The following is a 13,757-nucleotide window of genomic DNA, read 5'->3' as shown; positions in this document are numbered from 1 at the left end:
AAACAGGCGGCTATTAAATCTTTGGAAGTGGCGGCTACATCGAGCGATGTTTGACGATACAACCTCGCCAAAACTGACAGTGAGGAATCAATTTCTATTCGTTCTAATCCTAAAAGTAGACACTGAAGATGAATACTGACGGATATCTTTCCGACATCCCCCAATGATACTACGCTGTTAACACTCACAAAAACGGACGCAAACTACGGCGAAATCTTATTTCATTACATGTATTTGCATTAATATCAACCTTACACCATCAAAATTATAAATTATAACCGTTCATATGAACAAAATCAAAAACACAATACCATGCCTACATAATTCCGGTAGTGGCTAGAGGATTGGACCTCATTCGCCCAAATTTAGTTGTCAATCAGGTTATCAAGAATGGATAATGATTTAAGTGCCGTCCTGTGAACGTCGGAAATATACTAACTTATGCGGTGATGTCACATATTTATAATATTTGTGATTTGATTAGTAGTATATGAGATGACAACTACGCATATTACCAGGTATTCATAAATACTGATTACTTGATATATTACATTCATTTTCTACAAGTTCAGTGGTTACATGAGTCACACTAATCCCGTTTTTTTATCTCTATTTCTGAATTCGATACGGTCCAAATAAGCATGCTCATTATGGCTTATCAAACCTTTTGTGACATCTAAAACAGCTATTGTTTGTCCTCATGATTTTCCAGCATCTTACTAATAAAAACAGATTCAAGAAGAGAACATAACTTTTGAACCAATTATAATTTTTAAACGAAATAAAAAATATATGCATCATTCCAATAGTAATTTTAGGTTGGCAAAATCATGCCCTCTGGTCACACGATACGAGGCATGATCAAAGCATTAACACTGCGTTATGAAAAATACCTTATAGCATACCGCTAACTGGTCCATTATAACCGGCGTCAGATATAGTAAAGCCATATCCAACTTTTATCATTGTAAAAGGCTTAGTGAGTCTCTGGATCCCGCAGGTCAATTGTTCTCTAAATCTGAATTTCATGGTTTACAGTTTTTCAAGTCCTTCATGTCCACACAAACACCTTTAAAGGAGCTTATTTTAAAGGTTGTGTATATAAAAAAATCGTCATTTCATCAGTATTCTAGTATTTCTTGATATTGATAACAATGTTTTAAAAAGGGACCTAAATCAAGACATTCTGCTGGTTCTTGTGGTTTCTACAACACTGACACCAATTTCTATTTCTAGTTAGATATTCTACCAAAAGGGGTCACTTGTGTAAACTGGTGATGCTGGTGTTTGTACTGACACAGAGACCAGCAGTAAGACATACCGTCACTAGTTTATTCTTTGTATTCCACCTTACTCTATGGTTCCAGAGGATATCAGTGTAAGTGTCACATTTTACCATTAGCTTAAAAATCACCCAGTGCAACTGCCGGAAATTAGAACCTGTGAGTAAAACCAGAACATCCCATTATCATGACTATAACGCAAAGAACCGGTCGTGAATTGTCCTCAGGAGACGTTTTGTCAGCCGGTGTGCCGCTGTGTAAGTGTCCTCGCTAAGACGGACGTGAGGTATCTGGCCCTGTCTGGGATACTGCAGGTCGGTGCCGTCACCAGTGATGTCTGCTATCTGCCTGGCAAGAGATGACAGTTCAGAATCCCCAACCCGACTGGCGAGACGCTTCAAGTCGTGGCTGGCGGAATTATCACCGCCTTTGGTCAGGTAAGCTGCCTTTAAGGCTTTCTCTGCCGCCTGGAATGCAATAGAGTGGAGTTCTCAGTATCTCACAGCAGGTCTACATAATAAATGAATGTACACATTTGTATGACGATTATAAATATCGTTGAATTAAAGACAGCCCATGCTCCTAATGGCGAATACTATAGCCACCTAAAGTCTACCAATTTGATCCCCATCGCTACTGCCTATAGTACCCTTCACCGATCGAGTCATCATGAAAATGTAACAGCAATGAGAACAATATTGTTATCAATCACCCACTACCAGGTAGATCTGTGATGAACTTTGTGATGACGACGCCGAACCATAATGAATCAAACGCCACACTAGCCTAATACCATTAGGCCCCGCGTGATGGCGCTGAGGCGGCCGCTGCCGGGGAAATGTAATCAAGAGTCGCTTTGCGCCAAAATTGACACATGGGGCGTACACGAATCCCATCAATCGAGTAACACGCGAGTACCATTCTCGCGTCTGGTGTCAGTATTGAAAGACTCTGGAAGTATCGAACGGAAAAGTTTACAGACGAGTTTTTGCGGGTTCAGACATCAAAATGGCGGCGTCTGTGGAAGTGTATTTCGATTTCAACCTGAATTTATTTCGACTGAAGCCAGCGCATTACATACATGTAAGCTCTCCAGAGTGCATTACTATTGTTTACTATCAAAAAGTTGCTTTTTCTATACTTGCCGACATCTAGATTTGGGTCGTTCCTGGTCCAACTGGTCAAAAGGCGGGGAGGGAAAACCTGCCAGCGAAGGATGGCACACCCAGTGATCTTTTGCGCGTCGGTTTTTGTCGTTCGAAACTTATTTTCTCGTTGGTTTCAACATGAGAATAGGGATTCGAATACGCCCCTGGTGGAATTAAACCTAAAAGTGTATGTACGTTGTACCGGTACTTACCCTATGACATTTGAAGACGGCCCATTCGTACGCTTTATCTACAGGGGTCGAATCATTCCTTGAAGCATTCAAGTCTGCCTCAGCCTGCTGGAACCACTGCCTGGCCTCTTCTGGTCTTGGGTTTCGCAATAGTCTTGGCTGTATCGGAGATGTGTTACTGGAATAAGTAATGTGTCGTCTGCTGAACTGCTTGAAGGCGCGGTCATAGAACTCTTGGCCACCACTTCCTGACGTCTTCCCTACATCGCCAGCCTCACCTAGGAACCGAAAGAAATCGTAGTTCACAGGATCTTTCAACGATTTTGACATTTTTGAGTTGGATTCCAACCACTTTCTCTGCTGCTGAATATGCTCCTTGTGTTCCCTTGCTCGCTCGGCTGTGTATTCAAACACCTTCTTCATGTTGCTAGCCGATTTCTTGGTCTCCGTTTCATCATCGCTATCCTCTTCGTCTGAACGCTTGCTTTCTTCTTCCGCGATTCTACCCTCGACGAACTTTAGAATTTGTCGACAGATTTGTTCCTGACTCGGGTTATTATCTGGCTGCCACTTTGAGATTGTACGTATCACCCAAGCAGCTCTTTCCTTAACAGACAGGTTCTGGTAAGCGAACGCAATGTCCGTCGCCAACTGCTGTCTGACCTTGTCAAAGTCAACCTCATCCTCCTCCGCCTCCATACAGGAAGTCAGCTTCTCTCTATGGAATTTGTAGATGTCGGACGCAAAGACCACGACCTGCATCACACCGATGTCGACCTTGTACTTCTGGAAGTCGTCCCCATATCCCCCTTCACAGGAAATTACCTTGGCGTACACAAACTCTTCTGAGAATGGACCTGCTGTCTTGAAACCAACAATATCACCTTCTTTGAAGATTCCGATGTCTTGTTTCAGGATTCCATGCAGTGTCCTTTGGATCACCTCACCCGGGTTGGGAATGAGTGTCTCTTCATACCAGCTTAATGGTCGGATGTTCTCTTGATCGAGCCTGTCTGAAATATCTGGGGTGTCCCACTTGATTAACCGCCCGAGTAAATTCTTCACTACCTCACTTACTCTAGGGAAGGTGCTGCTCACTATGTCTATGAATAACGCTACAAAATGATCTTCTTTTGTGAAGTTTGCTTTCCCTCTTTCAATGTAAACTCTAGCTCCTCTATGATCGGGCAATGTCTTGATGAATATACCAAGCTTGTTTTCTACAGAGCTGTTTTTTATTGTATCACCGTCCTTCATCTTCAGAACAGTGCGCAGCCCAACAACTGAGTGAAATGAAATACTGGTCAAACCATCCAGTAGTCTGTCCCAATATTCTTCAAAGCTACCTCCTGTCTCGGCCCCTAATTCTTGGCGCAAAATTCGGTTAAGACCATCCCTGAACTCCTCACTGTTGACATGAGCAGAATGATCTAATGTGTCCTCTTCGTCGATATTCTCCACGCTCGCAAGGCAGCTCTCATCAATATCTTCCTCCACCAGGTCAGATAGCAACTTTGGTTGCAACACTTCAGGAAGTTTAGACAAGTTTGCGTACGCATCATGCAGACGGGTAGTAACTTTGAGGATGGACAGTGGCCATTGCGCTCGAGCCATACGGTTGTTTATATCCCAGCTCAATTTGTCCACTTGAACAAGCTTGGTGGATAGCTCTAGAGTATGGTTCTTGCTAAGAAGATACAGCTGAGTGTGTTTAGCCAGTCTTGTTTTACCGCCATCGGTCGACCCAAGGCGGCTGAAGAACCGTATGATGGCCTTTTCGGTTGCTTCCAGCTGCTTGGGATCCAGTTGTGTCACATTCTCTACTCCACTCGTACATTCCTCTCTTATAAGTTGGAGGACGTTCATAAAATGTTTGCAGTCCACTTCCATCTTCACGCCAATCTTAGAAAAGAACTGTGCATATTTCAGCAGTTCCTGTTCTGGAAGAACGTACAGGTACGGTTCAATGGCATCGTCGGCGAGAAGTTTCACAACAACTTGGTTTGGACGAACTAGACGCTTTCCATTATCTACCGTTATCAATGGAACCTTGGCTAGTTTGTCCAGATCGCCCTGAGCGATTTCGTTTTGTCTGTCATCAAGGTTTTTATACAGAGCCTCCATGACTATTTTAGTCATTCTCGTACTTCTATTGGAGTTACCAGCAAGGCAACTGCTCAGTTCAATAACATGTGCGACGACATCTGTTGGAGGAACTGGACACTGCATCTGAAGAGCTGAAACTGTTGCTTGGTCCAACAGTATTGGTCTCTGTCGTACTGCTGCTATGTTTAATTGTTTTTGAAACTCGCTATATGTCAGATCAGACTGCAGCCACTGCGGAAGTACCTTCCTGACAGTCCAGCAGTACTTATAATCAGTGTAGAACACACTCTTCTCAAAGGAGACGTACTCAGACTGGTCTGGTTTGTATTGATGGTGGAGGTCAGAGAATGGTATACCAATCTTCCCAATCGGGAGGAACTTGATATCTTTTACTTGAAACAAGACTTTTTTCTCGTGAGCAAGTTCTGGGAGTTTCGCACAAATCATCATCGCCTTCGTTTCTGTCTGTTCTGTAGGACGCTTTCCTTCCTCTTCAACTTGTCTCGCATATCGCACCAAGTCCTCTCCAGTAACCCGGTGGCGTAGACCGCATTCACCAAGGAACTCGATCCAGTCATCGTGATGAAATGCCTTTGGTGGAAACGATTTCTCCATCACTTGAAACAAGGAATCGAAGGGGCTGAAGAACTCTTTCGCCTGTCTAAACACTTCATCCTTGTCCTTAAGGAATGGGAGGCTTTGTAATGCTGCAAGGAGAACCTGTTTCTCTTTCTTTCCTTTTTTGTCTGGCTTGATAAATGGAAGTAGCCAGTCCTTGATATAGCGTAGGTGCTCCAGCTTTTCTTCATCATTAAGGAAGTGTTGGAAATTGACACTGACCAGTATCAACTCTGCATAAAGGTCTACCTTCGTCTTTTCAATACTCCCGATGTTCTTGTACATCGCATGAATGTCGTCATCATCTGTGAAAATGAATTGCTCTGGTCTATGGTTATCTTCACTATACCAGTTATCAAGACCCGCTTTTGGTAGGCCTTTTGGAACAAGGTATACGAAGCAGTTTCGCAGTGAGACAACATTACCACTGGCAATCGCATGAATTGGTAACGATAAGAACTGTTCAGCCTCTTCCTCTGTACAGTTGTCTTTCAACGAATGAGACAAGTACTTAACGATCGCCGATGCATTTTTCCGATCTCGCATGATGGCCGTGAGTTGATTGGCACTATTTGCATGAAGTGTCAAGCCACTTAGAGCCTTCAGAATGCCTCTTGCATCTCTGACATTAGACACAAGATTCCGTGGCATTTCCTCAGTCTTCCTATCTTTTGGGCAAGCAGACAGGTCAAGTATTGGTACACCAGCGCAACGCACAATTTCCTGCACAGTTTGATCGAAGTAAACTGCAGGAGTGGATAGGTCAACAACACTCCCAACGTCCTTCAATGGGTATAGATATGATTCAACCCTTCCACCGTTTGTCACCTGCGTTGGTATGATGCAGAACTCCTTCAGGAGTTCCAGTCTAACACCATCCATGTCACCAACATCTTCCTGGATAAACCTCCACAGGGTCTGGATCCATCTCAGTTGCTTCTGCCCAGTATTTGAGTTGGGATCCCAATTCCAGCGGTAGTTATCGAGAAGCTTGCTGTAGCCTGTTGTTAGGAAAGGTACAATGGTTTCTATGGTTAAATGCTTGACACAACAGGGGCTTGCCTGAACTCTTGCTAGCAGGATAGAACGGTAAACTGAGGCTTCAAGAAACTTGGCTGGATGCTGCGGCACCAGGGAGGAGAACCGAGGACTGAATATACCAGGCTCGGCCTGAAACTCATGCATGAATCCATCTTTAGTAGCACAAAGAGGAAGACCTTGCAGAGATCTGGACTCATCCTTTGTATGGCTGCAGCAATATCCAGTTAGCTTCACCAAGTCATCGAGTCCTTTGAAAGGAGTGTTCTTCACTTTCACTGGTAGTTTTTTCAGCTTGCAAGACTTGTCATCTTTGTACCTATACAGAAAGTTGAGGACATGCACTGGCTCTACCTCAAGAACATTTGCACCCAACAATAGCAATGCGTTATGAATGAACCGTGGAACTTCCATTGCTAGCAGGTTGAAGCCTATCCTACAGAGAATATCTCCAGTCGAAGTAGCATGTTGATGCTCAGATGAAAGTAGTTTGTCTAAAAGACGTGATGGCTTTTCGGTATTGTCAAAGAAGGCTTGACCTTGCGTGCACTGTTTTACTGAAAACCACCTTGGTTCTATTCTTTCTGATGTTGGGATCTGTACGGCGAGAAACCTCAAGTCATTTGTCTTCAGTATGGTATAGAATGCTTCACACAAGGTCTGAATGTACTTGCTGTGTGACTTATCTGGCTCAGGGAACATTCTGTAGAATGATATCAGTTGGGTAGATTCTACCATTTCTCGAGATGAAAGGAGGTTGCATACCCGAGTCACAAGTGAAATGTACGCGTGTGGTATCACCTGTTCCATCAGCATGGTATTCCAGGCTTGCTTAAACCCAATGGCTTTCCCCTCAACGTCATCCAAAAGGGCCCGTCTTTCTTGGTCGAGGGCGAAGTGTCCATTCAAATGAACAGGAAGTGGAGTATCAACTGGCATAGGCAGGAAACAGAAGAGGCGGTGATGCGAAGTTTGGTAGTTTTTGCGCCGATGAGCTGCTCCTCCCCTTGGTAACAATGCTATATCTCCAGTGGTTACTGCATCCGCGACAACTTGTGGAACGCAATCCCCTTTGAAGCCTATGCATTGACAGACAGACCATGTCTCTTTCCTACCGTTGGAGTCACTGATATGTAGAGCGTAAATGACTTCTTTATAATCGAAATCCTTTAGTTCGATTTCTTTCTTTTTCAACTGACTTGCTATCTGTTTTACATGCGAGTTGAAATGTGACAATCTCCCTTCGTCCTCACCGGACAATGAAACATTTACAGTGTAAATGTGACCTGTCTGACCTATCCTCTCCAATGAAACACATCGGACAGAATTGACAAACAGGAGGCTGTAGAATAACTCATCTTTGAATGTATTCATTAGACCTTCCATCATGTCAATCGTTATGACTTTCGTGCTTATATCTGATGATTCTGCGACTTCGGTTGTGCGGAGTGGCAAACGGAACATTGTCGATCCTTGAGGGTTGTGAAATTTATCTTCAAAGTATCCCTGGCACATGTCAGGGAAAATTTCCTTCATTTTAACAAATTTTTCACCTTGAATTTTTTTTCCAGGGTTTGTTTCGGTGGCACCTTTTACATGGCCACAGTTTGGATCAAAGAAACAAAGGGCCTTGACCATGGGCTTGTCAACTCTCTCTACGTCAGTCAGGAAGGAAGGCACATCAGTAAGATGATACACACAGTTGAAGCCGACACCGTACTGTCCTGTCTTTGTTGTGTCTCTGGACTTCGACCCCTGGCCTAATCTGCTAATACCGATCAAATCATCCTCAGTAAAAGGTCGATTGTTGAAGATACACAAAGCAGGTCCTTGCATTTCTTTCCATTTCTCATGAAAGATCTTCTTCCCATCTAGTGTACGAGTGTCCAGGATGAATCTTAGTTCAGATGCACCAGCGTCGTCCGCATTCTGAAGCAGTTCTTTCAGTATCCCCTCATCACAAGGGTAACCGTCTAAAATGTTCTTGATCCTTGTTGTCAGTTTTTCTCTTTGTCCAAACGGGTCCCCGAATCCACAACCCAGTGTCTCGAATATGTTTTCTCCGTCTGTTTTCACACCCAAAGCTTTGGCAACCTCAGGTGTGATGGCTGTATGAACATACTTCAGCTTGTGGTCCACAACTGGCTTCTCTAACCATGGGCATAGGTTCAAGCAGAGGGAACCAACAGGACGCAGCTCACACGAGGAGGGTGTTTCGCCAAAAGCCGATGGAAGCAACACTTGGCTGTCAAAATCCTCTACCACCTCTTCAATTGAGGCGCCCCGTTCTTTCATCAGATTGTGAAGACATTCTGCAATCTCTCTGACTGTGGTTACACCAGCACCAATTGAATCAATCCTGTGCAACGCTTTAACAAAGTCTATCGGTTCGAACGAGTCTCTTACATTAAGTGCAGCTAGAAAATATTTGTACGAAATCAGAAGATAAGGCACTTTGCTGAGGAACGGTGGAATCTCTGACAGGAAGTTGATGGCACAGTGTTCAGGATACATGAAATAGTCATCGACCAAGATGCACTTCGACTTTCCTAACTCCCTGGCAACCAGCGTTCTTGCATCATTTGTTTCAGCTGAGCAGCATGAGTTGATGTAACTGTATACATGCATAGTGTTATCTTTAATCCAGGTGCAAATGTTGTCTGTTTGTGATACCTCCTGAAGTTGTGTGATGACATCACACACCATTGGCTTTTTCTCCTTTAGGCCAAGTACTTCCTCAAGAAAAAGTCTAGATTTTGTGGTTTGCTGCAGCAATCCTACTCGTTGTTCATCTATGACCGGGCAAGTACTGCCAAGCAAGCTCTGGTGCTTTGGTAGGTACAGATCGACTGCAGCCACAAGACTCTGGCCAAAGTTGTCCCCTTTCCATTTTAGCCTCAGAGGGTAATTATCCGGCCGTCTGAGGACCGGTAAGAACTTGACTTGCCTGAGCGGCTTCAACTTTTCTAAGTCGTCAGCGCTTCTAGTCCCCTGTCCGTGCTTCCATGATATGTAGGCCAGTATATGATTTGTTCTCTCTACTGACCTATCGATTGGCAAGCTCTGAACGGAGTTAGCTCTTTTTATCACCCATTCCCAGGACAGATGGTCCGATTTCATCCCCATACTTTCAAGAATACCAATGTATTCCTTGTTACAGAAGTTTTCAGTGGGATACACATCGTCACCTGTGTCAAATAGGGAAGAACAACGGCCATTGGGGGAGACAAGATCACCTGGCTTTGAGTATGTCATGCCTTTTGGTTGCACAGGGATGCAACTACTCCTCTGAAACAGTTCCTTGAGGTCTGAATCTTTCTTCGTGCATTTTAAGCCCATAAGCAACATAGCATCTCGTTCATGTTGATCAAGGTCAGTGACGGATGGAAGAACTGCTTTCTCAAAGAATCCTGTGAGTGAATATGTCTTTGTTGTAAGGTCACCCAATTCCTTTCTGATATCCATGGGAAGGTCAATAGCAACCCGACCACCAGGCTGGTTATTCAGGTAAACCTGTAGCCTGTGCAATGCAACATGTTTCAGATCTGAAGAGATAAGACGTTCATCGAGGAAAACTGCATGTTGGAAGTCCACCCATGTCTTCCCATTAGTGAAGATCTTTGGGGACCATCTCCCCGTTTTTATCCTGAGACACGTGTAGAAGCTTTGGTGGAATGTCTCAAACTGTTTCTCAATGAGACTGCTTCTTGGCCAGAGGCTGTAGGGGTCAGCTTGGGTGTGTGCTTCCCTTGTCATTAGTTCGAGGGCACCAAGGTAGGCCTCTGTGATGACATCCTCCTGAAGGTGTTCATTCCACTCGTTCATTGCACTTTGTTTGTCATCATCTGTCAGTTCAACAAGATGGCGTCGGTCTGCCTTTACAGCAAAGCACCCATTGACAATGACCGGCAAACCGCTCTTGACTGATGAGGGCAGCGGGAGATGACAATAAACTGGTGCAGAATCCAGCGTCATAGGATGGAAACTGTCTCTATGAGGACAATGCTTCACCACTACACCAGCAACAGGTATTTCCGACTTACTTTTCAAAGCAAGGGTGAGGGATTGTCCGAGACCAAAACATCCGTATCGGAACCAGTGGACTGTTCGGGACTCATTCTTTAGACCAAGTGTAGAAGATGCACTCTTGAATTCAAGCTTGGTTTGCATAGTGTCTGCTAAATGCAAACCATTTGGGTACTCTTGGGGCATGCGTGGATTCATGCAGTGCGACAGCATCAACAGGTTAGAGCCCAAACCTTTCTGTGGCATCGGCAAACTCTTGAGAGTTTCAATCAGAGGAGATGGTAACGATTTCAGTGTTTTCACCATGTTCCTCTCAGCTGTGTACAGTTTAACTGCACTTTGTGGATCGTCCATGTTCTTCGGGAGATGGTGTACTTCAATCAGCTGGACATTCTGTGTGAATAGGAGCAATTCATCAGCCTTGTTAAGAAGCAACTGGAGCAGTTCCACTATGTCTTTCCGGCTGTAGGGCACATTCTTTATCTCACTTACTGTTCCAGGTTTCCGGAGTGGAAGCCTGAAAAGCGTCCCTGGATAGGTTTTCTGGTCACCGACTTTGGCCATCTGACAGCCAAATACACCATTATAGGTCACAAACTGATTGAACAGCTGTTTTCTGATCTCTGCTACTCGCTTGCTTCCAGTGCAGAGATTCACCTTCAGACCAGTGTCATTCCTCGGCATGGCCTTTCCGAGGTGGGAACGATGAGGGTCAAAGAACACAGCATATTCCTTAGTAACGAAACTTGGGACATCAGTCACATTGTACACCGCATTGAACCCAAGTCCAAACTTTCCTATTTTGTCTTTTTTGTCTTCCTTGGTTGCACCGCTCAGCTTTTGAATGTTTGCCAGGTCTTCATCTGAGAATTCAGCATTGTTGTAGATCCACAATGCTGGTCCTTGACACTGTTTCATTCCCTCATCGAGCAGTCCAGTCATCGCATCTTCGTTTTCTCGCTCATCAAACATGAACTTGATCTCCGTTGCCCCGGCATCATCGGCATTCTGAATCAGTTCTTTAGGAATGGCCAAACCATCGGGGTAGTCTTTCAAGATATTATTTAGGCGAGCGGTCAATGGCTGCTGCTTTTGGCCGTATCCCTCAAACTCAGCTGCAAATTCAAATCCCTCACAATCCCCCTCGAGAAGTCTGTTCATCATCGTTGCCACACCAAGTGCAGTGGCCGTTGCCTTGGAGATAGACCTATGGAGAAAGTGCAAGGTCTCGTCATCTTCTTGGGTCACGTGCTCCACATCTATCAATTCCCCCAACTTCCATTCTTTGTCATGGTAGGTGCAAGACGATGCTGCTAAGAGCGAAAGATGGCCGTCAGAGCATTCAATGGGGAGGACGAGGTCCTCCCGAATGCTCCCTGGAACTCCTCTGGGATGAGCTTCCACGATCTTATTGATCAAATTAACAGCTATTGATCGGTCGTGGTTCACTCTCTCTACCGAGATGTTTCTGTTGTCTTCGTGCCAGTCTTTCATCCTACGAAGGATTTCCACTGGGTTACACTCTGGCTTCACCCCCATCTTTAGGAGCCAACCATGAAATCGCAACAGTTCCCGCGGCAAAGTGTAGGCATATGGGGTCAGATTTTCATTGAACTGCTGGCTGATAGCGACAGACTCAACAGAAGTAAATCCATCCCCGTGCCAGACCCAGTCTGTGAGATTTTGCTCTAACATTTTTTCGACACTCACCCATGGTTCAAATTCCTTCAGAAGTTCGTACACTGCTTGTACCATTGCCATAATCGTTGGCTTGTCGCGGGTAGAAAAGCATCGAGACAGATTTCTAAGATGTTCTACCACCTTTTCACAAGGAGGCGTCCATACTCCAAATATAGCTTCAAGAGCCCTATCTGGAACAAAAGAGCTATCAGCAATGGCCAGAGACGACCCAATAACAGAAGTGTAAGTAGTCAAGGCAACAGAACCTGGTTTGTCAAATAGTTTCTGTTCAGGATTCCAACACAAATCGCTGGGATGGGACTTGGGTTTCTCAGTCTGTATCGGCACCCACTCCAACTCTTTAAGACGTCGACTCTTCTGGTTGGACTTCATTGATTGCTTCTCAAGAAACAGTGTGGCAATAGCACCACTTTTTCTCTTCAGTAACATCACATTGTTTCCTGGTTTTATCATTGGTCTTAGCCCCCTCTCCTTCAAACGCTGGACTTCTCTGTGCACCAAGGCAGCAGAATGGTTGAGATCTTCAACAATAACCTGACTCCTTCTCTTCAAACCTAGTGTTCTTAGTGGCTCAAGACAGGCATGGTAGTCTTTTGATGGAAACTTGTTTTCTCCAGCAAACAGCTGTTTCAGGGCGCCATCACTTGGGTCAAAGAGTTCACATGGCTTCCGGTAATGTCTCTCTTCATCTTCTAAGAATGCAAGGTCTTCCAACTGGGCAATGATGGTCTCACTGTTTTGGACGTGCACTTTGAACTCGGTGAGGACATGCAGCATCACACTTATTACATCTCCCTCACCAAATACTCTTTGCCTGATGTCATCAAGTATGAAACGCTCAATGATCATGGTATCTGACACCACATTAACACCAATGAACTTCGCCATTAAGAGTGTATCTGGTAGAGAGAGGTCGAGGAGCTTACACCTTGGTTTCACTGGGATGTTATAACTTGTCACACCATCCTCTACTTCAGCAATGCTGGCAGGGTGCTGGGGTTTCTTCCCACTACCATCTACCGTCTGAAATAGCTGCAGTTTCCTCAGGAGGGGCTTACAGTTCAAGGTCGTCTGTAGACATCTCAGTGGCTCAAGAAAGACCAAAAGTGCTCTCCTCTGGTCATTTGTGGCTCTGGTGTTAAACAGGTTGCATATGTTGGTGTTAGCTTCGTGTACTTTCATCAAGGCCATCATGACGGAAAGAGCATTCGGCTGATGAACAAAGCCTTTATCAAACACGTATGGATGGTGTCGTATGACATCAGGGATACCATGCAGAACATGAACTCCAAAGTGCGCCAAGGCTTCACTGACCTCGTCAGGAAGTGCCTCATTGTGCAAGCTGGCAGCAATGCACACAGCCCCTCCAGACAACCTCGTTAAGTGGAAATCAGACGGTGTATTGACTACTGGAAGAAGATGCAAGTGCCTGACCATGTCTAGATGATCAGGGTGATCTTCACTGATGCGGGTAAAGAAGTGCCACACTCTCTCGCACCAATGAGCCGTGAGGTGACTCGGGGCTAGCTCTTTCCCTGGCTTCAGCTTGAGAATCTTCTCTTCGCTTCCTATCCTCGGCATTATTTCAGAAAGTAGTTCCAGGATGTCGTCCGCTTGGAGCAGAGTCAACTGGGTATTATCTGAAA

At 44.8% G+C, this 13,757-nt stretch overlaps 1 protein-coding gene across 1 annotated transcript in view; it reads right to left on the bottom strand.

The window, feature by feature from the left end:
• Window positions 1-204: 204 nt before the first annotated feature.
• LOC135485724 (sacsin-like) overlaps window positions 205-13,757 on the bottom strand; it is a 42,395-nt gene continuing 28,842 nt past the window's right edge. Inside the window, exons 7-8 of the mRNA XM_064768118.1 lie at window positions 2,644-13,751; window positions 205-1,750 (exon numbers count right to left, since the gene is read on the bottom strand). Of these exons, the coding sequence (XP_064624188.1) occupies window positions 1,475-1,750; window positions 2,644-13,751 (11,384 nt within the window). The 3' untranslated portion in view covers window positions 205-1,474. The remainder of the gene's footprint in view (window positions 1,751-2,643; window positions 13,752-13,757) is intronic.

Source organism: Lineus longissimus, chromosome 3, assembly GCF_910592395.1.
Source record: "Lineus longissimus chromosome 3, tnLinLong1.2, whole genome shotgun sequence".
NCBI classification, from domain to species: domain Eukaryota; kingdom Metazoa; phylum Nemertea; class Pilidiophora; order Heteronemertea; family Lineidae; genus Lineus; species Lineus longissimus.
This window is presented reverse-complemented; position numbering and strand designations above follow the sequence as displayed.